The sequence below is a fragment of the Sander vitreus genome, chromosome 2 (assembly GCF_031162955.1).
Source record: "Sander vitreus isolate 19-12246 chromosome 2, sanVit1, whole genome shotgun sequence".
NCBI classification, from domain to species: domain Eukaryota; kingdom Metazoa; phylum Chordata; class Actinopteri; order Perciformes; family Percidae; genus Sander; species Sander vitreus.
In genome coordinates, this window is record NC_135856.1 from 34,492,272 (window position 1) to 34,519,502 (window position 27,231).

A 27,231-nucleotide genomic window follows, 5' to 3' on the forward strand; every position below is an offset into this window, starting at 1 on the left:
TACAGAAAAGCAGAATAGGTCTCCTTTAATAAAGTATGCAATACATTGGTATTATGAGCTGTGTGATTGACATTAGCAAGCTAGCTGGCTAGCAAACTTGGTTATTGGTAAAAACCAAGTTTGCTAAACCAATTATATCTGTTTTCACATAGAAAATAGATATAAATGACTCAAAGTCATCAATTTGAAGTTTTCTTAAAAAAGCTCACACTTTGTTTCATTTCATTCTTTTTTCAGCTTCTTTAATTGCAGTCAGACTGAATCACTGCAAGGTCGCACTAACACAACAATCACTTCCAAGTAGACAGCTGGCCGTTGATTTGAATTGAAACAGCAAACATGTTAATTTTTGTTGTTCAGCATCTTTTTTTTTTTTTTGATAAACCAAATCTAGCGTTAGGAACAGCAACATGTCACCGCTGGTCAGACTGACTGCTAGTTCGGGTGGGGTCATTTTCTTTAGTCTGTGGCCCAACAGGTAAACTAGCTCTCCAAGCTAACGTTAGTCATATGAAAGCATCAAACATGCATTTTAGATGGAGAGGAAAGTATATTCCTTAAATGTTCCTCGTCCCTGTTTGCTGAGCGCCGTTAAATTTTATGCACGGGATGCAGCAGGTGTCTACCCGGATGTAGATGTGATTGCGCAATAAATTCGACGTTAAAAGATAAGTTTGGTGATGTATTTTGTTTATACTCACTGTCTAAGACTCCGATGAAAAGATCCAAACCAACTATGAATGTATCAAGTATTGTGTACGTATCCAAAGCCTGATGTCTTCTTCCTCTGGGCCATAGAGCTCCACTGTTCACTGCTCTATTACAAACGTGTAGATAAGCCACACTGTTGCCCACTCTAGGGCTGTTGGAACGAATTCCGAAAGTCAAACATAATTCGAACAGTAAAAAAATCAATACTATTTGAATGTGATTTTTTTGTATAAATAGATTGGCTAACGTTAGCTACTCTCCCTCTTCTCATGTCACGTCTGATGAACAATAAGTTACGGGGGTGAGAAACACAAGGCATTGTGAGCTAACGTTACGTACCGAGTAAAGTTAGTACGGGGGGAGTGACAGGCTGCTGCTGAAAATCGGAAGAAGGATGGGAAATAGTTTAAACATTAATTTAAAATCGACATCCACCGAGCCCAAATGCTTGTTATCAATAGTTAGCTCGTTCTGGTTTCCTAACTGCGTCGCGAGTTATAGGAGCTTAGCTGGGAGCTCCATTGAGAAAGCTAAAGATTATGTTAGCTGCCCTACAGCTGTCAGAGTTAGCTTCGACTTCATATATTACCTTCTAACAGCTAGATTCTCAGTAACGTGACAATCTGCAAGAAACTTTTTGGTTGCTTTTAAATCACTAAAATAGTAGTGACAGCACTGTTTGGCTTAGTTATGAATGCCATTAGCATCGTGGCTAACACTATTGTTACTTAGTTTATGACAAATTGTTCCGGCTGTGCTTTCTAACATTGTCATTATGCTAAGCAAGCACTGTTAGCCTTTACAACAGAGCATGTAAACAGAGAGCAGCGTGCCAGAAATGCAATATGCCATGACGCCATGACCCTTCAAGGCCAGGCTGATGTTGGAAATCCCTCTAGTGGACAGATCATGTAACAACAACCACATGTTTATAGTGGCATTGACAATGCATAAGCCTGAGTACTGTAGTACATATTTACAACAGGCTGCATATGAACATTAAATATTTGAATATTATTTAATATTTAAAAAAAATAACATCAAATTTGAATGGTATTATGGAGGAAGACTGACAGCTCTAACACACACACAAGTTTATTTTGTTGGTTGTTGTTGGTCGTTGTCGTTTGTTGCTCCTGTTGGTGAGCAGCTCAGTGGCGCTTCTTCATCTATTGCAACACAGCGGTGTTTCTTTAAGGACTGGGACCGGGTGAACAGTCTCTTACACTGTGAACACCAGTAAGGTTTCTCTCCAGTGTGCACACGCAGGTGTCGGCTGTAACTATAGGAACTGTTAAAACATTTCCCGCATTGGTCACAGCTGAATGGCTGCTCTCCAGTGTGGATACGAAGGTGACGCATGTAGTTACTCAGGCGACCAAAACCTTTCCCACAGTCTTTACACTGGTGCGGTTTCTCTCCGGTGTGGGTACGCACATGCTGTTTGTACGTTTTTGAAATGGAGAAGCTTTTCTCACAGAGTTCACAGCGGAATGGTTTTTCTCCGGTGTGAATACGCAAATGTGATTTGTAATTGCCCAACTGAGAGAAGCTCCTTCCACACTGGTTACAGCGGTATGGTTTCTCTCCTGAGTGGACGCGCAGGTGGATCTTGTAACTACTTAAGTCACTGAAACACTTTTCACATTGGCCACACTCAAACGGTTTCTCTCCAGTGTGGTTGCGCAGATGCAGACTGAAATGGCCTGACTGAGTGAAACTCTTTCCACAGAAGTCACACTGGTACGGCTTCTCTCCGCTGTGGCTCAGCTGGTGTCGCTTGTACGAACTTAAAAAACTAAAACTCTTGGGACACTGGTCGCAGCAGTATGGCTTCTCTTTAGTGTGGACACGCATGTGGATCTTGTAGATACTGAAGTAACTGAAAGTCTTTTCACACTGGTCACACTGGTAGGGGCCGGTGTGGTCCCGCAGGTGCTTCTTGTATGAACTCTGGTTGCTGAAGTGCCTCCCACACTGTTCACAGCAAGATGCTTTGTCTTCAGTGTGGCTGTGCAGGTGGAGCTTGTATTGCTTTAGTTGGCTGAAACTGCGGTCACACTGTTCACAGTCGAACAGTTTCTCTGCAGAGTGAGTGAGCTCATGTCTTCTCAGACTGCAGAACCGACTGAAACATTTCCCACATTCCTGACACCGATGAGGTCGGCTCCTGTCGCTGTCTGTCTGTTTCAACTGAGAAAAACAGAGAGAAATAATAAAATACATACTATGGAACTTCACATGTAAAACAGTTATAGCTGCTACATTTTTACGGCTTTTCCCCTTAGAACCTTTGTTTACACCTTGTTAGTTTGGAACAGAGAAATGTTACTTTCAGCTGGCAGCTCTTGAAAGCAGTTGAAAAATATCTAGAGATTCATCGATATCTTTTTTTAGTATAAGTATAAGTAACTACATCTGGGTATTTGACGATACAGAGTACCCATATGAGTACTTAATACCATTAAAGTTCTAACAATTACTTTGAAAACATGCATTATTTGCATGCATCATGACTTTACGAGGTGTACTTAAGTGCACCATGAAGTCCCATCGGTGCCCACACACTTTACCGTTTGTGGTTTGTTTCCATAACTCTCGCACAGGGAAGGCAAAATGTTGCCACGCGGGGACTTCAGGGAAGTATTAGGATTGAACTGTTCTGTTGTTTCTCTGGCATCTCCGACTCTGGCAGTGGTCATGGTGTCTGGAACAAGGTTATTAGAGGTCCAAGCCCGAGTCTGGAAGAACCGGCAGTAGCAAAGCTATGCCGTTCGCACAGCAGGGCTGTGGAACCCTATTGCTTTCCTAAGGATTATTAGGGGTCCAAGCCCGAGGGGGCATGGGAAACGCGTATACAAGGCAACGCATAACACATCTCCAGCGGAGCTGTGGAACCCTATTGTTTTTCTAAAGATTATTATTTTTCTTCTCCGCCTAAAACTCTGACTACAGCCTAAACTGTACATGGTGGGGGATTGCCGTTTTCAGGACTGGTCCAAAACTCCGCAAGGACCTCAGGCGCAACAATTGACCCACTTCAGGGCTCCAGACTGCGACCAAAAGTGTGCGACTGAATTTTACATCCAGTCGCACATGTGCGACCAGTAACTTTGCCCCCATTTTTACACGTTAAACGTCGAAATTTCGGTACCTGAGAGCGCGTAAGCTCAAGCTATCTGTCCTCTCTGAAAATTGACAGAGAGCAGAGCTCTGACACAAACACTCGCACGCACACGCATAGCTGCGGACGGTGCAAACTACGTCGGCTCTGCAGTTTTGTTGAAGTCACAGTGAGTCACGGAAATGCAGATAAAGTGGTTTCAAGTGTGTTTACAGTTTTTCAAAACTTCACGCAGACAGCGTTTGCTGCGATATGATATTAATGGAGAGCGAAAGCGGTTGCGGTGCTGTTGGCGTTACACTTCCTAAGCAGGCACAACAGTGGTTTCTGTGCCCTGGTGACTGACTGACAGGCTGAGGTTGTAAGGCAAGGCAATTTTATTTGTACAGCACCTTTCAGCAACAAGGCAATTCAAAGTGCTTTACATGAAACATTAAAGAGCAATTAAAAACGGTCATGAAAATAAAACAGGCTAAAAAATAATATACAAACAAGAACAAAAGTTACAGTGAGTAAGAAATGAATAATTATTCAATTTAATAGGTTGTAGGGATGGGTTTGGGAGGAGGAGGATTTTGTTTAATTAATAAAATAACAATGTTCTAAGTACATAGGATATTTATCCTATGTACTTAGAACATTGTTATTTTATTTATTGACAATAATTTTTACAACTGAAATAATTGTTTTGTAATTATAGAGGGAAAGAACCAAAAAAGTTACCCCAGGTGTTTTGAACTTTGGTTCGAGTAAAGTGGCAAACTTTTTGAAGTCAATCGACTCACAGTGTTGTGTAGACATCCCAGTATCAATCCACATATTAACCCACGCTTCCTCCCGCTTTTGGTGTTCCTGCGTATTTACTAACCAGCAGCTATCGGGTCGCCGGTGAAAGCCCTCCTATAGTGTTCTCTGTCCTGCTGTTATCTCTGTCATGCTGCCTGGCCCTGTATCCTTACATCCATGCCCTGTACCGGGGTTAGCTTCTGTTTCGGGGAAAGGGGGCTTTGCGTTCCCCTATACCTTGTTAAGGTATGCTATGCTGTACTTTCAAATTTGTGGGATTTTTCCCTGTAATAAATTGTCCACATATTTTACCACCTTCCACTGCAAGGCACTTGCTTTTATCATAATCAAATAGGACTGCTGCTTTCTTCCGACTTTCGGTACCGCCATGATGCCAGGCGAGGGGCACAGACATGTGTTCAATTAGACGTGGAATGTCGGAATTTCTGGGTTCCCAGTCTGAAACTATACATGTCTACGGGAAATGTCATGGTCGGAAAGATATAAACTTATTTGCTCTATGAAAGACATCGACAAAGACAAAAACTAAGGACATTTATTCGATTATGTTATTTTAGTTAGTTTTGCAAACAGACAGTTTTAATTTTCGATTTTTTGTAATGCCTCGTTTTTATTTTTATTTCAGTTAACGACAATGTTTTTTCCCCACCTAGTTTTCGTTATTTCGTTCGTTTTCGTTAACAATTATAACCTTGATCTGGAAAAGTAAATATGCAGGCTATTGGTAAGCTACACTGTGTCTTTAGCTACAGACTGTTTTATGTCCCGGACCAGGACTCCGGGCCCTAGATGGTACCTTCCAAATTTTGTAAAAATTAGATGACCCGTTAATTTCGTGTTGATAGCATTTAATTTGGCCGAGATAGGCAAAGTTTGGACCCCTACGAAAGCAATAGTGGAATCCCTGTATTGAACGGCCAGATCCCATTTTAAATCAGAAAAATCTGATTCAGGTACAGCCCTAATAAAATAAATTGTATATATGATGAAAACCCAATAAATACATTTTACAAAAAGCCTTTCAGCAGATCGAAGGGCATGGTAGGCTCTTCACATGAAACATCTGCAGGGAGTCTTCAGTTTCATTGGAAACAACAATAAGACACAGAGCAGCACATGACTGTTGTTACTAATGGAATAAGCGTTGTGTAAATCAGGGATAGATATAACAACTTTATACTACTACTCTTATCCCAACTTCTTATTGGTCCAGTACTTTTACTTGTCTTCTTTAAATCTTTAGAAGAAAAACAATACATTAAGAACAGTTTCAAGATCACTTTATAAAATATCTCAAACAGTATATGTGAGCAGGACTGCAGAGTATATTAAGATGATTTTGATTGAGCGCACTGCTATTCAATTGGATTTCCATGCTTCTTGTTACACATGTATCATAAAGTTATTCGCTTACATTATATTTCATTAACAAACCAGAAGAATTCATGTTTTGTCTTAACAATGTGTTCAAGCTTGACTAAATTAAGTGAGTGCAGCGATCATGTTGAAACGCCATCTTCATTTGCCTCATCACTACTTGCTGATTTTCTTAACCACGATGTCACTCAGAGAGAGAGGAGAAATGTTACATGATTGGACCAGATTAGACCACAGATGTGATTATCTGCTGCCATTAAAAATCATAAAATGGTTTCAAAACAGCATCCTGACTAAATCTGTTGAAGTATGTGATGATCCATCAACAAACGCTCCTCTGACTTTAATTAGTCAAAATAATTCATAACTTTTAACTAAAAAATTTGGTATAATTTCATATAAATGAGGTTCATTGACCAACATAGGCGTACAACTAATGGGAATAAGTTGGAATGAAGTTGGCTAGAAGGTATAACACAGAATTGGGTGATAAGTTAAGTGATAAGTTACAGCGTGAATGATTGACGGGACAAGACAAAACAAGGGTTAAGAAAAAGAAAAACAAACATGTCCCAATGGTAACTCTTGGGCTTTTGGCCATCCCACACAGCACAACCTTTTGGGTCACTCACATTTGCCTGTGAAGATTCCTACACCGCTGACACAGTATGAAGGGTTTAGTTTTGTTGACAGTTGTTCAACGCAGAAAAAATGGCAGAGGGTAAATCTCACATGGAAACAGTGCACCTGTTTCATAGAGAGACAGAGCAGCAAAGTGGTGGGTATGAAATGACTCGGTTGGTATGCTGAGTGAACTTGTGCTTTAGAAAGCAGCCATACTGGTGTGTGACCCGACAGGCAGTGCTGTGTGTGCGATGGCCAGTGTGGTGCCTGTGGTCACGACAAAATACTGGTTAATGTTCATTTCTATTTGATCTCACCTCTTCTGAAGAACTCATTTCACTGGCTTAATGGTGAAAGTTAATGTCCTTGAAATTATTTTCTTCCCATCAGCACGTTTCAGCCCTAAAATCATAAAATAAAGAGACTGGTCAGAGCAGGGACACACACTGAAACAGCAACAATGTTGCAGCTACAACAGGGCTTATCCTGCATAGAAAATTAGGACGTGGCTATCAAATTCAACCTGCAAATTTGATGACTTTTTTATTTCATGTTGAAAAGAAGAAGAGAGCGAGTCTGCCAGAGTTGGCCAATGTGTGTGTGTGTGTGTGTGTGTGTGTGTGTGTGTGTGTGTGTGGGTCACACATGGATGTGATCTACACTCGTATGTCTTACTATCACAGCCTCACACTCCACACATGCTGTTGCACAGTGCTGTTGTTACCACGTTTCAGTGAAAATAATCATGTTGCAGTCCATAATACATTTACGAGTGGTGATCCACAGCCGAAGATCATCCATTCTGTTTGCTAAAGACTGTACATTGGCGAGGAACATGCTGCATAGTGACAGCCGATAAGGAGTTAGCCTTAGCATACTTCAGCCCTCCTCTCTTTGTTTTCGGTCTTAACTCCACTTGCGTTCACTTCCGGTCAGCGGAGCTGTGGTGATAGACTTCGGCAGTGCTGTTGTATTCGGTCTCGTCACAAAATCGACTGCATTTCAACTGAGTGTTGTCTCAGTCTTAGACAAAAAGGACGGGGTTTTATTTCAACACCAAAACTGCAGAATATCACTTGCGCATTCACTGATTTACTTGCATTTTTACATCAATGCTAATGTCATCTCAGACATTTGCTACATGCTGCGGTACCACTCCCTCACTTGGGCGAGAGAGGTAGAGATGTGACAGCAGAGAGGGGAGACCGCTTCTTTGAAAAAAAAAAAAAAAAAATACATATAGGCTTCTAAATGTATAACCATTTACCTCGTAAAAACAAATAGTGCTTGTGTGAGTGTTGTGAGCTCACGTGTCTCTGGATCCCTCATCACTCAATATTTCCCACACTGGCTGTTAGATAGGTAGATACTCCCGTTTCCATGGAAGTCTAATCACCTTAGATATGATTGTTATTTCAGCATTAACAGAAAAAAGGCGAGTGAGGGAGACCCTGTAAGGGGCTGAGGCAATGGGCACTGGGGGATCCCGAGGCGTTCCCAGGCCAGGTTAGAGGAAAATGTTCTACCTGTGCTCCTAAATTTGTAGTTAGAGGCTACAGTGCTGGAGCCCTGCAACATAAAAGTTTTTCCCCACTGGCCCCCTGAGCAGTAGATGATGGTTTTACTGGCCCCTTGTATACTTTTACTGGCCCAGAAAAAAAAAGGGGAAAAACCACTTTTCAAAATTGTTAGTTTATTAATTCAACATTGTAATGATTCATCCAAACAAAAATTCTGCATCTACAAATATAAGTTCAGTCAATTTAGCTGGATTTGCACTAATTTACACTAATTATTCAGTTATTCTACAGTAATGCTGGTTTTAATTAACGTTTAAAGGCCTTTGTAAACTCCCTATATGGATGATTGTTATCATGAATCAATATTGTGTATTTTGGTTAAAAAAATAGCAATTATTGATAACTTTTGTGATATGATTTTGGTATATTTAATTATTGTTCTTAAATTATGCAACATAGCTAATTTGCCACAATCTTATAAAGAGGAGAAGTCATGCTGATCAGGCAAATTTCAGATATTAACAACAGCCATTTGGTAACGTGTGTTTCCTCTTCGTGTTCATGTTGTAGTAACCTGAATATTCCCCAGCCATGTTTACTGGGCTATTTTATGCGTTCATTTTGAAAAGGTTATAACATTTCCGACAGTGTTTGAACGCAGTACTGGGAAGCTTACTTTGCAGTTGGCCAACGTTAGCTAGTAATCATTAGCGCACCCTGCGGTCCCTCCGCTTCACTCCCAGCCTCTAGGAGACTACTTCTCCAGGAGAAGAGCAGACAGCAGCAAACAGCTGTTGCTGCAGCTCCAACTGGGGTCGAGTTGTGGCTGCAGCTCCGGTCTGGCTGGGTTTAAGTTGCTGCAGCCTCTACTGAAGATCGAAAGCATGTGTGGCGAACTCCATTTCTAATCGCTAGGTAATGCTGGACCTAACGTTAGCATCACATTACAGAAGAAGTGACTTTGATTGGCACAAACAATATCGCTGGCTGAACTGGCCAGTTGCGCAATTTTTATCCTATAAAAATTCTTTGGATAACTTTTTGTCAGGTACGTCTGGAGATGCTACCTGCCAAGTTTCGTGCAGATTGGTCGCACGGTCTAGGAGGAGTTCGGCAAAGTAGGTTTTCGATAAATCGCGATTTTTCACGCATAAAAGTCTAGGTGGAAATGGGCGTGGCCTATATCAGGAGATTCAGCTGGATCCAGGGAACGCGAAGATATATGGTTTTTGAATGTGTGATGTACGGTTTGGGAGTTATAGGGCCAAACGTGTTTTTTTCTGCAATAGTGCCACCTAGTGGTGCATAGGAGTAATTTGTTTTAATCTTTGCAATTTTCACCAGTTGTGACGTGTGCAAATTTTGGTGATTTTTCGTGCATTCTAACCGCCTCAAAAATGCGACGAAGGAATCGGAAAAAATAATGTGACCAAAAACAATAGGTTCCTTCGCACTTTCGTGCTTGGGCCCTAATTAACTTATTTCATCTCTAACCACAGCACAGTTCACCAAAGAGGATGCTCTAAAAACACAAGCAATCGCCCGACTTCGAATCCTTGTGGAAAGAGCAATACACAGAGTCAAGGAATACCGCAGCTGGGAACACACTCTCCCGCTAACCTTGTCTGGGATAGTCAACCAGCTGTACCTGGACCACTTGATTTAAAAGGCTACATCCCTGTTGACTAGCGTTTCCCCCGATAACATGCATTCAACTGTATACTGAAAACATTATATATATTGAATGAGATGTATATAACTGAATGAGAAGTCATTCATCTATAATCAATTCTAAAGGTCAGTCCGTCCTGAAAGTAATCAAAATAATGTAAATATGTAATAATGTAGTAAATAATGTACTCAGAAAAAGGGAATTAATAATTCATTCAGTTCCTTTATTCATTCAGTTCATTTCACTTTCTGCTGAAGATACACATTCATATATGTACCAAAGAAGTACAGGTCCACCTTTTTCATCTCTTATCATTTCTTCAACCCTTCAGACTCTTTCGACTGAAGTCTCCCTCAGTGTCTGTTATAAAATCGCACCAACTCAATCCACCTTGAACCTGCCAGTGGTATTTATGATTCTGCTTCAGTTTTGCCTGACCATTCACCATTTTTACATGTCCTGCCTCAGAAATGCTAGAGATGTCTGGGCATTTAACTTCAGCAAGCCCAAAACACGGAATGGCACTAGGGTCATATACCTTTGCATTGGGGCTAGCCAAGAAGTGAGGAGCATTGGGATGGATAACAAATCCACAGCGTGAGACATTTACATTGAAATGTTTTGAATATTGTTCCAGCACCTACGGCTCGTGTTCAAGGCCCCTTTTCATGGCGGGAGTTTGGCGTACTCCCTGAAGTATCCGCCCTGCCAGGGTCTGACTAGAAGATGGCCCTTTCACATGGCTAACCTCATAGACCCTACTAGCGGTCACTCTAGGTAAAGCTTGTCATAATGGGCACTCAGACTGCTCACGTGTCTGCTCCTCTCTCTCAGCTGCCACCTCGTGTGTAAACAGTTAAGCTGTCCAAATGGAGAAACTGTTGGGAGTTTGGGTCAAAGTTTGGAAAAGTAGTAGGAAATGTTGACCCCTCTAAAGGCAGTTTAGAGAATGTTGGTGCATCTGGGTGTTGGACATAATTTCCGCGTTTGACCACAGAAGGACACTGGTAGGACAGGGGTGAACCTCAAGGCACAGGTCAGAACCTAGAGTCGACCATGGAGAGTTGAGAAAAGCCATGCAGCACTGAGGATGTTAGTGGTTGCGGCCTGAGGTTTTTCAGTCCTTTCCCAAGAGACAAGACATGCGGGTCAGGGAGGGATCCTGAAACGTAAAATTAAAAACAGCAAGTGTTAAATTATCCACACATCTCTTGCAGCTTGTTTTGGTTTTCAATTCTGATGTCAAGAGTCTTTTTGGAGAATTGCTCACTGCAGTGTTATATTTGCTACATAATCTATGTGTATAAAAGTGGCAAGATACAATTATGTATTATACGGCAGCCAACAGTATGATATTAGTTACAGTAGTAACATTACCTGTGTACGCTTAATAGAGTGTTGATTTCAGCCTCATTTAAAAGGTGAATAATCTTACTTTAGTTGGGTTTAACGTAGGTTAAACACCTTATAACCATACGAACATCTGAGCTGACGCCGAACTGACGTTAGCATAAGTTAACCTACCTAGCTAATGTAATGTTATGTTAGCTAGCGTTAGCTAGCTAGTGTTAGCTAGCTAACTAGTAGCCACTCACCTTCGTAGTCGTAGATGAAGTTCTCAAAAAAGAAACTACATCCCTTGTCCACTTTGGAGCGGGCTGTGATGAAGTGTTGTTCAGTTAGTAGATGTACATCAGAAAAAGTTATTTTGGGTAAATTTACCAGGGATGCAGCAAGTAAACTTAGGGTCGTCCATCATGGGTTCACCAGAGTGATGAGTGATTCACCGGAAGTGGCAGTGCACAAAGATCACTGAATGCGGAAGTACTACGTATCAGCGTGATAATGGCCTATTGACTGCAGTGGTCACAATCTTTAGCGGTGGTAAGAAAAGCTCAATTTAGTGAAGCTAAAACAGACCCAACGTATTACTCAAAAGATCATATAAAATGTTTAAGACAGAATACTTCATAGAGGAGGTGAATAATTTAAGCTGGGAGGAAGTTTTAAGAAGAGATAATGAAAATAAAGCCCTGGCTTTTTTTTCTATATGGAAACACAAAAACAAAACAATAGTGGAATCTTCGGGTACAACCCTAATTAAGAAATTGTAAATATGATGAAAACCCAATAAAAACATTTTCCAAAAAGCTTTTCAGCAACTCAAAGTAGAATGATCTATTGGATATGATTAGGGCTGGGACGCTATGGATTTTTTCTTACCGCAGTTGAAAAGCAAGAAATTCCCACGGTAGAGCGGTATACCGCTACCCCCTTATGAGAGTAGCGTAAGTTAGAGCGAGAATGGCAGGGTCCCTTAAGTGAGTGACGTCAGTGCCCGTGTGGTCGCGCAAGGAGAGCGAGCGGTAACGGAGAGTAGCGTATGAGTGCCGCTGAAAAGCGAGAGGAAAAAGAGATAGCAAAGTTGATGTAAAGGGAGTAACAACAATAAAACAAGCAGCTAGAGCTTCTCAAGACACGGTGGCTTTATCTATTGTTAATAGCTAGACTACTGCCGGTAAAGTGAATGGCGTTACCCCCGAAAAAACATTTGCTTAAAACTTACAACATATGTTGGCAGCCATAGACTGTATAAAAAGATTGCAGCACAGTGTTTTCATTTCAGCTCAATGTCAGAGTACTGAGCTTTGCTGTCATTTAGGGCCACAATGGTTTCTCTCACCTCCATTGATCCATTCCACAGACAGAAAGCTCTTTTGTCAATAAAATAAAGTTTGCCGACAATGCCGAGTGCAGCCCGTCTAGCAGCTGAGCAAAGAGGGCGACTCGGCAGTTCGCTAGCTCTGTCTAATATAACCAATATAAGCCGCTGTTTTAGGCTACGAAACGTGCATGCAGGCTGAAATTCAACCGTGCTGTTTTATCAGGATAAAGCAGAAGGAACTCCGTTAGCTTCTAGGCTAATGTGCAATGGTAACTGCAACACTGCAGCTGTAACGTTGATGTGTCTACCTCAGCTGAGAACGGAGAGATGTCTTTGCCTTTCCTACAAGACATTGCACAGGTACTCTCGCATATAGGCCTAACAGTCAACACAAATTAAATGTTATTGTGTCATGGAACATTAAGCTCCCCAACTCACAAAAAGTTGGATTTGCTCCATCTTTTGATGATAAGTTTTGTTTAGAAAACCTTGAATCCATGTAAGACACAATGTCATCAGACACAATCCATGTCATTAGAATCAATGAATCCATGTCATTAGACACAACGTGCACACATGTGCAGGCAAATGTTTTTTTGCGGTGATGACGGTGACGAGCTCAGACCCGCAGAAGGTGTCACGTGACCGCGGTATTGCGGTAATGCGGTAACCGTCCCAGCCCTAGATGACAGCTTAAGACAGGAAAGTGGTAGAGAGAGGTGCGGTAAGGACTGAGCCTTAGAACATGGGGCGCACGCTCAACAAGGTGAGCCACCACGGCGCCCCAGCATTAAGGCATGTTGGATGGAATTGGCAAGCTAACGTTAGCTAACTAGCCAGCAGCCGCAGCTAGCAACCGGTCCCTCTGCTCCCCACAGCGGTGAGACTTCTTTGAGAATGGATGACAGCCCAGGAGATAGACAGTATGGTCAGCCATTGCTGTCTTTCTGGCGGGGAGTGAAGGAGAGGGACCGTAGATTCTGTGCTGCTGCTGAATCGGGAAAACGCTGTTTAGTTGTAGGCAGAGCTCCATACAGTGAGAGTATTTTTTTTTCAACTAATCGCGACCTGCAAATTTGACGACTTTTTTCATATATTTTTTTTTTTAATTTCATGAAAAAAATGGAGAGAGCGATTCTGCCAGAGTTGGCCAATGGGTGTGAGGGGGAGTCCTTTAGTGATTAGTTACTGCGTGGGTGACACATGGATGTGATCTACATTTGCGTCTTACTTTTCATCGTCCGTAAAAGTCAACCATGGGCTAACATGCTGTTGCACAGCGCTGTTATTACCATGTTTCAGTGAAAGTCATCGTGTTGCAGTCCATAATAGGAATATGTATATTAATATAAAATTTAAATTAAATTGTCAAGTTACTAAAATAGGCTAGTGGCACTCAGCCGTGATGTTCAAATCCAGTGCCATTAGAACCACAACGTGGATCGGTGGATGGCAACAGGTTCTCTGAAGAGAAAAGAGGCAGAGGTTACCAATAATGAAGAGATTGACAGTGAGTCGGAGGAATCTATGAGCCAGATTCCTCATAAAAAAGGAGGGTGAAAAGAAAATACTATGAAAGCTACTTAGCATTAAGATTCAGCTACACTGGCCCCGAAGACGAAAACAAAAACGTTTGCGTTTGTTGCTACGAGGCACTGGCTAACGAGAGCATGAAACCATCAAAACTTCGGCGGCATCTGGAAACCAAGCATGGGGAATTTAAGTCCAAGCTAGTCGAGTTTTTCAAAAGCAAGCTCCAGGAATACCGCACAAGCAAGAAAGTAATGGAATCGACATCTACAGGTGGTGCTACTGCTAAAGCAGTGGAAATCTCGTACCGGGTGCCCCGAATCATTCCGAAAAAAGGGCCACATACACTCGGGGAGGAGGTGGTGCTGCCAGCAATTAAAGAGACCATGGGTGTCATGCTGGGTGACAAAGCAGTGAGGAGATGGCCAGTAATATGAACGACCAGCTAATATCGCGGATCAAAGCCAGTCGATTTTTTGCTCTTCAGCTGGACGAATCCACCAACATAGCGAACCTCGCCAACCTGCTCGCATACGTAAGGTATGAACACAGAGGAGGACTTTCTCTTTTGTAAACCTTTGCAGACACGCACAACCGCAGAGGCACTTTTTGACATGTTGAACGGTTTCATCACAGAACATGGGATTGATTGGTCAAGATGCGTGGGAATAAGCACAGATGGGGCAGCAGCCATGGTAGGCCAACACAGTGGCCTTGTTAAACATGTGCAAGCAGTTGCTCCGCAAGCGAAATCTATCCACTATCCACTATGCCTCCTGATCTCAAAACTGTTCTGGATGAAACAGTAAAAACTGTCAATTTCATCAAGGCGCCCACTGAATTCAAGACCGTTTTCAGTTTTATTCGACGAGATGGGCAGCTGTCCGACAAAGCCCTGAAGTGGCTTGTGCCTTTTCCAACCACTTACCTCTGTGAATCAGGATTTTCATCCCTGGTCATGTTGAAGACAAAATATCGGAACAGACTTCATATTGAACCAGATCTCAGATTGAGGCTGTCATCACTGAAACCTGACATTCAGAAATTAACGTCTGCATAGCAACATCATCCATCTCATTAGGTGAACATTTATTTATTTGTTTGTTTGTTTTTAATATAGGCCTATATTAGACAGATGACAAAAAGAGGAAGGGAAAGATGTGGAGGGAGACAGAGGGGGATATTATGTTCATATAGGGCTGGCAAATACACTCCAATGGCTTTTCCTTTGGACAACTTTTATTTTTAACCAGGAATAGGCCTACTGTGTTTTCATTAAATGTGTATAGGGCCAGAGGCAAAGAATGTTCTCATGATCACATCACACGCATAGCCTTTATAGGCAGTTTATATTAAACGGTTTTAAATTATAAATGGAATGAATAAGGCCTATTATTATTTTAATTTCCAGTTAGTTTCTTGATCTCGCGTTTCTGAAATGTTTATGGGGTTTGTTTATCCAAGTTTTTTTTACTGTATATATGTAATACTCCATTGCTATGGCAATAAGCCTGTTGTTCAAATGAACCTGATTATGCCCTCGGGCGCTTGAGTAAATAACTAAATTAAATATGTGGCAGTTGTGTGCAGTAAACTCTTTTAACAAGCCTGTTGTACTGATGCGATAACCAGTTATAGTTTTAGTGCTAGTAGGCCTATTGAGAGGTGCGGATTAATTCAGGTAGGACTGTGTGTAGACATATTTTATTATGTGTATTATGAGGTGGTCTGCGCAAATTCTTGATTACAAATAGTGGTACACACACACAAAAAGTTTAAAAACCCCTGCTTTAGACTGCACATCACTGAAGAAAATCTACAAGCTAAAATCCAGGCCCTTCAACCAAGGAAGGCCAGCGGTCCTGATGGTGTCTTAAATGAAATTCTAAAAATTTACCAACCATAACAGTGTTTCCCACAGATTAGAAAGCAAAGAAACAAATCTCTCTCTTTCTCTCCCTGACCCTGTCTTTCACTGGTTGAAGCCTGAAAATATTGTAAACAAATTAATAACATATTTCATTACACTGGTTCAGCTCTGTTTCAGACTGATACCTCCGGTTCAGGCTGGTCCTTATCCTCAACACGTGCCTTTTTCAGTCGCAGAAAATACTTTTCAATACTCACCTGGATTGAAGCAGCAAACATTCAGTGTAAGAGTAAAACGACATAACATTATTTATAATACGTTTATTTGATTCACAGCTGCTACAGTATTTTGACCTCGACAACCCAACTGCATTTTACCGCGAACTTGCAACTAGTTAACTTTCTAAAGCAGGCACAATCGCTTGTTTGCTAAGAGTCGGGTCGGTGATTACATTAGTCTGTGTGGGAAACACTGCATAAGTTCAATACTGCCATATTAAAATTCTTAGCATTGGACATTTCCCTGACATTTTGAGCAAAGGCATTATCACACCAATCTTTAAAAATGGAAATAGATTTGACCCAAACAATAACAGAGGCATAGGGTTGGGCGATATATATTGTCTACAATAATATCGTCATTGTTGTGTTAACGATGTGCAAATTGACAGAGTATTTTTTACTTGAATACTTACATTTTAAAGAAAATAAATAAGAACTGTTTTCATTCAACATTGGGGCCATTATTATCATCAGTGATTAAGTAACTCTGACTTAAAAAAAAAACAACACATTTTTAAAGGATATCGTCCAATTATCGTTATCGTCAAAATCGCCAAAAATAGATATTATTTTTTGTCCATATCGCCCACCCCTACAGAGGCATTTGTGTCAACAGCAACCTGGGGAAGTTGTACTGCAGCATCCTAAACAGCAAGACTTCCTCAGTGAACACAATGAGTCAGATTAGATTTACACCAAAACACAGAACTACAGATCATATCTATACCCTCCACACCCTCATTAATAAACATGTCAAACAGAACAAAAACATTTTCTCGTTTGGTAGATTTCAAAATTTTTACTATCTCTCTTTACATAAATGTTTTTTTTTCCTACTACTACTACTATTAACAGTTAACATAGAAACGATCAGACATACATTTAAATGCCCTCTGTAAATAGACAGTAATACATGGATGCTGTCGCCTGCTGGTAGGGGCAGTAAATTACAACTTGACCTACTTTCACTTAACTACGGTGCAATAAAGTCAATCAGATGTCTGGCAGTTCTCAGAGACAATGGAAGAAGGGTCTTTCATGCTATAAAAGAAGTCTTCAAACAGACATACCGGTTAGAATCTGGCTCAAAATATTCCAATCCGTAATCAAACCTATTTTACTGTATGGCAGTGAAGTTAGAGATCAAGACTTTCAAACCCTACACAGTGAGATTTGCAACACACCCACAGGAACACGCCCACACTGGTGCCGAGCTGAACTAGGCCAAGTTCTCCTTTTAATTAGGATACAAAATAGAGCAATTCAATTCTACAAACACCTAAAATCAAGTGACCCCGACTCCTACCATTACAAAGCCCTCCATTGTCGAGAGAAGATAGAGAAGAGTCCCTTCAGCCTGCTGATCCTGAGGCCCCCCCACCTCTAACAGGACAGCCCTCACACAATCTGGCCCAACCAAATCATAGCTAAAGAGAAGGAAAAGTACAGACATCTACCACAAAAACTCAAACAAACTTCAATGCTGTTTGGCTCCAAACAGACAGTACACAGTGGTAAAATATCTGAGCGCTGTGACTGATCAGAAGCTGAGAAAGACAGACTCGGTGCTCACAGCCTGGCCATAGAGACTGGCCCACACAGGCACAGCCTGGCTGCCTAGAGAAGACAGGCTGTGTCACCTCTGTCCACAGAGACAGGTGGAGACAGAGCAACACTTCCTGCTACCATGTTGCTAGGCCTGTCGCGATAGTCAATAATTTCCGGCCGCGATAATTTCCATTTGCATGCTTGTTTGTTTTCCTTGTCTCTCTCTCTCTACCAAAGAGACTGGATGACCACTCTCGGTTCCTTAGCGTAGGAGGAGTGAACCCTCTTTTCAGTCGCATGATCTTTGTGCTGGGAGGCGGCGGCTCTTGTCAGTCGCATGGGCTTTGTTTGGGAAGGCGGTAGGGCTGTAACCTCCCAGTCGACTTATTGGTCGATACGTTCTGGCTCGACCAAAATTCAGATTGGTCGATTTTTTGCCGTGTTAATTTCTTCAGGTGGAAAGCACATATTGCTAATGGGGGTGTTTTCAGAGCACCCCTGTTTCACAGGTAACAGTCTGTCTTCAGAACACCCCCCTTATTTTTTGTATTAGCCCAACCCACTGGAGACAGATTGAAGACAGTACTAGAAGGTAGGGTTGGACGGTAATTTTGATACCGTCAAACCACCTCCCTATTTTACCACGGTATATGGTATTACCATGACTAAAACAACCACATGACAACCACACATAATTACATAAATTATATTTTGTGAAGTGCAAGCGGGGCAGACGTGTGCTGGGGGGGCAGCAGCGCATGGACAAACTGCTGCCAGTTGGCGAGGAAAATCCTGTCTGCCTCCACTGCCAGCGCCATATAGTCTCTGGAGGAAGAGAGGGGGAGCAGGCCAGTGCGGTGCACACGGGTGCTGGAAGCTGCTGCAGGAAAATGTGAGCGAAGAGGAATGAGGGATCTGCCGCGCCCAGCACAGCCAGCATCCTCTCCATTAACTCGGACGGCTTGCTGTCGCCAAGGCCGTTAAGGGACAGCAGGCGGTCTGCTTTCTCCAGCTCCGACAGTTCAAAGAGTTCCAACAAGAATGTTTTGAGTGTGTCGTACTTGCCGTGAGCCGGAGGAGCCTCTAACAGCGCCATAGCCCTGGCTGTTGTTGAGGCATCTAAGGCCGATACCACGTGGAAATACTTTGTAACGTCCTGTGTTATTCCTCTCAGCTGGAACTGGGCCTCGATGTGCTGAAACCACGGCCGTGGGTTGTACTGCCAAAAGTCCGGTAACTTGATGGTGGTCGCGATAGCACCGACATTAGCCGCGCTGCTAGCAGCGGCCGGCGCCGCTGCAGCAACAGCATTTTCACCACCGTTGTTTGACATAATTCAGCCCCGGAACTCGTATATCATAACACCTCTCCCTTAAAAGGTACAGTACCTTGGTGAATGTCTCTTTCAGTCTTACTTGTGGGTCACCACAATTTAATATTTAATCCTTGTCTCCTATATAAGTGCATTGCATTTTTTTATTTTTTTTTATGACGGTATTGAAACTGATACCGTTGCTATTTTTAGACCCCGTGCTATACCGTATTACCGCCCAACCCTACTAGAAGGCCTTGGTCTGGTGGTTTGCTGAATATTTATTTAATTGTGAGCATTTAATTTACAGTCAGTCCTCCTCTACCATGTCAAAGACATCGGCAGTGTGGCAGCATTTTACAAAAATAGATAACGGAAAAAAGTTGAATGCAAAGTTTGCAAGCAACAGTTTGCATATCACAGCTCGACTACAAACATGGCATATCACCTAAAAACGGTAAGCTAACTTGTCTGCGTTAGGTTGCCCCGTCTGTTTTGAGTAGGCTATATGAACATATCAGAATTGGCATATTTCAATGTTTTAGTCTAATAATCGTTTTATAACTGCAGGCGCACCCGCCCGCAACGACAGTAGCATCCACCAGACACACCCAGACCACGCTGGATGTTAAGCCTCCTCTATCATCCAAACAATCCAAACTATCATTAAGCAAAAATAATGTCACGGAAGGAATTGTCGACTTTATTGCTCAGGATATGAGGCCCATTGCTGTTGTGGAGGGCCAAGGTTTTAAGAACTTGTTAAAAGTTTTGGAACCTGGATATACAGTGCCAGCACGCCACACAATCATGCATGCACTAACCGCAAAATATGAGGGACTCAAAGAGAAAGTTTCAGAGTTAATACAACACAGCGAGGCACTGAGCTTGACCACAGATATGTGGACATCTCTTAGAATGGAGTCGTATATGACAGTGACTGCCCATTTCATTGATGGAGATTGGAAAGCACAGAGTCTTGTGCTTGAGACAAAACAAATAGAAGAGGAGCACACAGGAAGAAACATTGCTGCGCAACTTTCTGAAGTTGCTGATACCTCTGGAATTCCAGAAGCAAAGAGTTCTGTTGTATGTGACAACGCGGCTAATATGGCACTCTGTGTGGAAACACTAAAGGAATCACATGAATGGCCAGAGATGCAGGACATCAGATGTGCCGGGCACCGATGACAACACTGACTGAGCTGCTGTCTGAAGAGGACAACACGTCCCTGTCTGCAACAGTACCCATGCTGGCAAACTTGAAGAAACGTCACCTGGCCATCACGGATGACAGCCCCATTACCAAAAAAATGAAAAGCAAGATGGTCAAAGAAATTGACAGTAGGTGGGAGTTTAAAAACCGAATGATGATGACTAACCGTGTATACATTACAGCTGCAGTAGCAGACCCTCGTTTTAAGCAGCTGTCTTTTCTGGATGATGCCAAACGAGATGAGGCCTATACAGTAGTTGCACAGCTGGCAGACCGACTGAGTGCACTCAACGCAGCCACAGGCACAGGAGAACCTGGAGGTGAGGCGCAACATGTGTCAAAATAACAGAAAACCGACAAAGAAAAGGAGATTGCTATGCTGTTGTGCGGAGATGAGGAAGATCTGGTTTCTACAGAATCAGGTGGGAGAAGCACAGAAGAAATGAAAAACTATCTTCAGGACAGAACCAAAATTGACTCTGGACCATTGGGGTGGTGGAAAAAAAACCAAGACAGATACCCAAGCCTGGCCCGAGTTGCAAAGCGACTGCTCTGTATCCCTGCAAAATCCACGCCTTCTGAACGCATTTTCTCCAAGGCAGGATTTATTGTCAATAAAGCAAGAAGCTGTCTCCTTACAAAGAATGTGGATATGCTGGTGTTTCTCACACACACAACACAAAAAAGTGTGGATAGTTTGTGGACAGTGGACACTGATTTTACTCTCTGTGAACGAGTAGCCATTTGTTTATTTCATTGTTTTTACATCATTTCATTTTGGACATTAATAACATTTTATAATTTTGCACATTTATTTGAAATACTTGTGGATTTGGGCATTTGATTTATTTATTTTTGTATTTGTTCTTGAGTGAGCCTACCTTGTTGTTGTTATGCACTTTATTTTGTTTCCGTTTAAAATTTGGCTAAATAACATGTACTTTTATGGTTCACTTTTGATATTGTGCACATTTATTTCTAGTGTTATTTATTGGATTTGGGCACTTTCATTTTTTTTTTGGAGCCTAATGCGCAATTGCGCTGTGTGTTTGTATTTGTTTTGAGCCTATGCTTTATTTTTAAGTTATGCACTTTATTTCGTTTCTGCTCTCGTCTTGATCTGGTTTGTTTAATAAATATTCTTTTTTTATTAAAGTGGACGTGCCTTTTGTGTTCAAGAGTAAAAGCTTTAAGTTAACAGTCTATTCGTGTCTCAGCCACGAAGCTGAGCTCCTATGTTCAGCAACTCCCAGCCGTAAGACGTGTCCTGGTTGAAGACAGAAAACATAGCCACCTCAACCCAACCTGGCAGGATGTTTCTGTGTTGGAGTCCATCAACGCAGCAATGAAACCACTGGCTGACTTCACAGACATCCTCTCAGGGGAAAAATACGTCACAGTGTCCTCAGTTAAGCCTGTGCTGGAACTGATTAAAGATGACCTCTCTCCAGTCCCTGATGACACTGCACTGACAGCCAGTATTAAACAAAACATGTGCAGGGTACTGACTGAAAACTACAGCTCACCTGCAATCCAAATCCTCCTGAGAAAGGCCACCATCTTGGATCCAAGGTATCGTGGCAGCATGGAGGAGGCATGTGCATTGGATGATGTCAAACATCAGCTTGTGCAAGAGCTACTGGACTTAGGACCAGAAGGAAGTGGAGAAGGTACCAGTGGTGAGAGCTGCAGCAAAGCCGCTGGAGGAAACGAGGATGAACCTACTGCTGCCGCACCCACCAAGAAGAAGAGGCTGAGTGACCTTCTTCAAAACAGAAGAGCTCGTCATCTCAGTCAGGCCCAGGCTGCATTTACAAAAAGAGTGCAGGCTGATGCAGAGCTGACCAAGTTCCTCCAAGAAGATGCACTTGATGCATCTTGTGATCCCTTGATGTGGTGGCATGACAATCAAAGAAAATATCCTTTGATGGCCAAGTATCACTCCGTAAATCAACATACTAACCAAATAGTCACATTTCTACTAATTTCCACTGTATTACTAATAAATACTTTGATAATAGATGCAGAAATTACAATGTGCTGTTTCAAATTCAGTGTCACTTTTGAAGATGCAACATAGAAGGTTAACTGACCACACATTTGTTGTCATGAAAAACAAACAAAAAAAAAAAATATATATATATTATCTATCTCCTTTATTTGAACAAAGCTTTATGCTGGAGAAATTATTTTTAAATTTATTTTTAAAAGAATTTATTTTTAAAAAGCTTTTTGCATATGGCCTGTTGAGGCATCTTTTGCACTTTTTGTTTACAAAGGTCCTAACTGGCCTGTTAAGGAATGTATCACTCTTTATGTCTGAGCCTAATATTTAATATTTAAAAATGCAATTTTGTTTACATCCAATTTATTTATTGTTTTTGGTTGTTTGGTATTTATTCAAGTGCATTTTTTGTTAACAGAGACAAAGTCCATTTTATTTATATTTTTTGGGTTGTTTTGTTCATTTATTGTGGATATTTAAAATGTCTTCCAGTTCCAGTGTTAAATATTCTTTAGAAATAAAAGTTGATTGATCTTTGAAAAGGCGTACCTGCATTATGATGCCGTTATCATTATATTTGATGAAAATGGTCTCAGAACGACAATATTATCGTTTATTGCAATAATTTCTGGGACAATTTATCGTCCAGCAAATTTTTTTATGGTGACAGGCCTACATGTAGTACATATACAGACATCAGAACAGAGTTCCTAACTAAACTTCCTAACTAACCTAACTAAATGTAAACTCACAGATTTTGCCCTCTGAATTATGCTTCCCCATGAATGTATTAAGCACTCCCCTCGTAACAAAGTCCCCAGAAGATACGACCTGTCAGCGTGTTTAGGCAGTTTATCTGTGTTTTTTGCCCCCAACTGCTCCTTCCTGGAAGGCACTAGGATTAGGCACTGGTTACGGTTAGGTGTGTTCGGAGTTAGGTGCCTTGAAGGCAGCGGTCGCAGCGCTGCCTGGAAGGAGCCGCTGGGGGCAAAAAACACCATTGAGCGTTTAGGCAGCAGCGTGTAGGGCTGTGACAGTATTTTTTTCTTACCTCTGTGAAGAAGCCACGTATCACAGCGATATGGCGGTTAACCGCAATCCCCTTACGAGAGTAGCATAAGTTAGAACGAGAATGGCAAGGCCTTAAGCGAGTGACATGAGTGCCCATGTGGTCGTGCAAGGACAGCGGTAAGAGATTAGCGTGTGAGGGCAGCTGTGAAGAAAAGCGAGAGGAAAAAGAGATAGCAAAGATGATGTAAAGTGAGGTAAAAGTGAACAATAAAACAGCAAGCTTGAGCTTCTCAAGACACTGTGGTTTTATCTGTTGGCAATACAAATATAAAGTGAATGGCGTTGCTCGAAAAAAACATCGGCTTAAACCTTAAAGCATATGTTGCAGCACAGTGTTTCCATTTCAGCTCAATGTTGGAGTCTTTACTGTGTTTTGATGTCATTTACGGTCACACTGTTTCTCTCCTCTCCGTTGATCTCTTCCACAAACAGTTCAGAAAGCTCTATTGTCAATAAAGTTAAAAATAAAAAAAATGAAAAAAAGAAGTTTGCAGACGCTTCCCAGCACAGCGGTCTAGCAGCTGAACAGACAGAGCAGAGAAGGAGATTCGGCAGTAGGGATGCAACAATTATAGATTTTGTTGGTGTATGATTATAGTCTGAAAAATAATCAAGGTTTCACGATTACTATGCATTCATTAATTTCACTGCTAATGTATGAAATTACATTAACACTCTAAATGTTAATGTGTTTTGTTGCTGCCTTTTGAAAACAGAAATAACACAGTAACAGTTTTTAATGTTTTGAAAATGATTATATGATCAACCAGCAATCTTTTTATACAAATTCATCTGAAAAGATTAGAGACTAGAGGTGAATCAGTCACACCACAAACAAAGGCCAAGTTTGCAAGTGATGTCCTTTTTAAGAAGAAGTTGGCCCTTTGGGCTAGAAACGGCTCTGCTAGCTGGTGTGTCTAAAAATTGGGAGGAGCTGCTAGATAAGATGCAGCTGTCACAGGGAAATGTTGCCAAGGAATAAATGCGATGGAGAGATCTCTTTGTAGCCTTATGTGAGTAAGTCAGTAATGTTAAAGGGCCGTCCACACCAAGAACGATAACTATAAATATATAGTTTTAAAAATCAGTATAACTCCAGTTGATGGCCGAGTCCACACCACAACCGCGAACAATATCGTTGGGATCACTTTCAGAGAGATTTGATGAACGATAGAGACACCGACTGCCAATTAGAATCCATCTGAGTTTACAACATGACACGGCGGAGAGATTTGTTTCACACAGGTTGTTAGTGGCGTGACATGACTTTTCCAATCGCTACAGGGCTACAATCCTTCAGCTCTGTGTATTTTAAACATCAGTACTTTAAAACAATTTGTCATGTCACAGAAACAAACCCCTGATAAATCAGATTCACTGTGAGTGACTCTTGTGTTTTACTAAAAGTATATGTAACTTAATCATTAGTTATTATATTACACCCATCTTAAAGGTCATTGTTTATAAGGGCATACAAAACGTATTTATTTAATAAGAATTTGTATTTGTTATTTCATTTTCTAAAATATTAAGTCAATTTAAAAAGTAGGCTATTGCACATTTGTTTATAAATGTGTTTCTCCTTATGCTCGTTTAACTTCTATATTCAAGTTAAAAATATACACAATTCAAAATTGTAGTAGCTTTTTTCTGCATTTTCCTTGATGATCAAGTAAACTCGTGATACCATTATATCGCAATCGCAGTATTGTAAATCACAATATTACTTTTTCTCTAAATTGTACAGCCAGAGTCTCAGCTCTGGAGAAGCAGCGAGATATGTTCTGTATTAGGCTTCAAGTTTGGTTTAGGTATGGGGGAACAAATTTGGAAATGGACACAGAGTTAGATACAACACTGAGTCTAAATGTACCATACTACCACTTCATCACCGCTACTGGTCCTAGGAAGAAAACACTGACTAAAATCACCCCATCACACAACCCTTGCTGCTTACCCCTTGGGTTGTCTTCCCGTAGACCGTGTCCTTCCGGGTCAAAATTGCAAATTAACTTTTTTTGGATCTTTTTCCAATGTTTTTGAAACGTTTTTGTCACTTTATTCGACGCTTTTTTTAAATACATGGTCAATAAACATAATTTAAATAACATAATACCTACTTTTTGTTTGGTTTAAAAAAAACAGAAATTGTGGATTACTTTGGACTGATAGTTAAGATCTGAGGATGTTGAATGGATCACAGTTTATTTCAAATGCCATAAAACTGAAGAAAAAAAAAGTAATCAGTAATTCTACCTGCCAAGAATGTTACATGGCTTCCATACAACGTACATCCACACATTCATGTTATTTTGGGGCAATTTGGTTCAAAGAAACCCATAATTCTGATATATAAATGGGTCAAATTTGACCTGAGGACAACACAAGGGTTAATGTTATCCAAACTCACAGTGAATGTACATGTACGTTAACTTTTGTAAAGAAGACCTATCTAATGACGTTAACCGAGCGTCTGCGTTAACATTACATCCATGTCAGCATGTCACATAACGTTCGTCTATGTCGTTCACGTGAACGTGAGCTTAAGGTTGGTTGAAGATAACTCAGTGCTAACAGGCTAAACACGAATCTCGTTCCCTCCAACAGACAACAGCCAGGCTTGGCTAGTTTAGCACCGCAGCCAGCGGCCTAACGTTAGCATAATAACGTAACAGGTTAGCAGTGAAGAACCGGAAAAAAGCCGCCACGTTCCACGGTTAGACGGCTCCCTTAAACCCAGAGTAATATCAATAACCACTAAATAACCCAGGCAAACGAAGAAAACATATTGGAACAGATACCTCTTGCTCTCCCACAGTTTATCTTCTGCTGATGTTGTCTATTTCAATGGGTTACCATCTGGACACAACCCGCTGACTGGTCGATGCTAGATTGTATCCACTAGACGTCACAGGACGTGTCTCGTGGCCCGCCTTATTTTTGCCTTATTCTGCCCTCTGATTGGCTTACCCTAATCTCATGCCTGAACCTAACTACGTCGACCCGTCTTGCAGATCTGATATAGCATTTACCCCGCTTAAAACTTCTTCTTCTTCTGTTCCTTACCGGCAGACCAGGCACTGCTGCCTCCCGCTGGTGATGAGGACAGTCTACATTAAAGCTCCTCCTGGGCCTATGTTCTTTCTTTCTTTCTTTTTTGGATTAGGCAGACTAGACGCTGCAATGGCGTATTGCTGCCCTCCACTGTTTGTTACCAGCATTGTCTTTACTTATTCATATTTAATTATAAAGTCCAATACTGCGTAGAAAATCCACGAGCTTCTTCAACTTAGTCTAGTCATCCAAATTCAGAATGGATCGTAGCGAAAAGACTGTTTCACCAGCTGCCCCTAGATCTCTGAAAAGCTTCGTTGTGAATAGTTCTTGCATTGGAGCAAGCTGTGTTTTACTGTCTCCGAGTCTGCACACTCATATTTTCCATCCAGGTGTTTCCCAATCAGAGCCAGCCCACTCATAAACCCTGGGCCTATGTTTCCCAATATGTTTCCCAATATATGTCTGGGGATTTTAGGAAGTGTAATATTTCCAATGCTTTTTGATCAGGACCATCACAGCTACTACTACTAGCCTACTTCTTCTTCTTCTTCTTCTTCTTCTTCTTCTTCTTGTGTTTAAATTGTGTTATTATAATAATAATAATAATAATAATAATAATAATAATAATAATAGGATAACCCCTTGAGATGTATCATCTTGTTTCCGAGGGGGTCCCAACATATAACACAATCACTACATACCAACAGAGGAGTGACAGGAAAAATAAATAAAAAACAAAACAAAAATAGAAATAAAATGATCAATACGACAACTTACACAACAGGCAAAAAAACAAAACAAAAACATGCATAAATTTATCAAAACATTACAACTACTAGGT

The 27,231-nt window shown here is 41.3% G+C and overlaps 1 protein-coding gene across 2 annotated transcripts; it reads right to left on the reverse strand.

The window, feature by feature from the left end:
* Positions 1-26,243, reverse strand: LOC144528389 (uncharacterized). 2 transcript variants are annotated; one of them, XM_078266925.1, is made up of 4 exons: positions 26,135-26,205; positions 21,784-22,062; positions 6,961-7,045; positions 1-2,904 (listed from the first exon to the last, which is right to left on the reverse strand). In XM_078266925.1, exons 3-4 carry the CDS (start codon positions 6,976-6,978, stop codon positions 1,807-1,809), a joined length of 1,116 nt encoding a protein of 371 aa, XP_078123051.1. In that variant the 5' UTR covers positions 6,979-7,045; positions 21,784-22,062; positions 26,135-26,205; the 3' UTR covers positions 1-1,806. The 2 variants fall into 2 exon arrangements, with proteins under 2 accessions (XP_078123051.1, XP_078123042.1); XM_078266916.1 differs by lacking the exon at positions 21,784-22,062 and having other exon boundaries at positions 26,135-26,243.
* Positions 26,244-27,231: the final 988 nt, after the last annotated feature.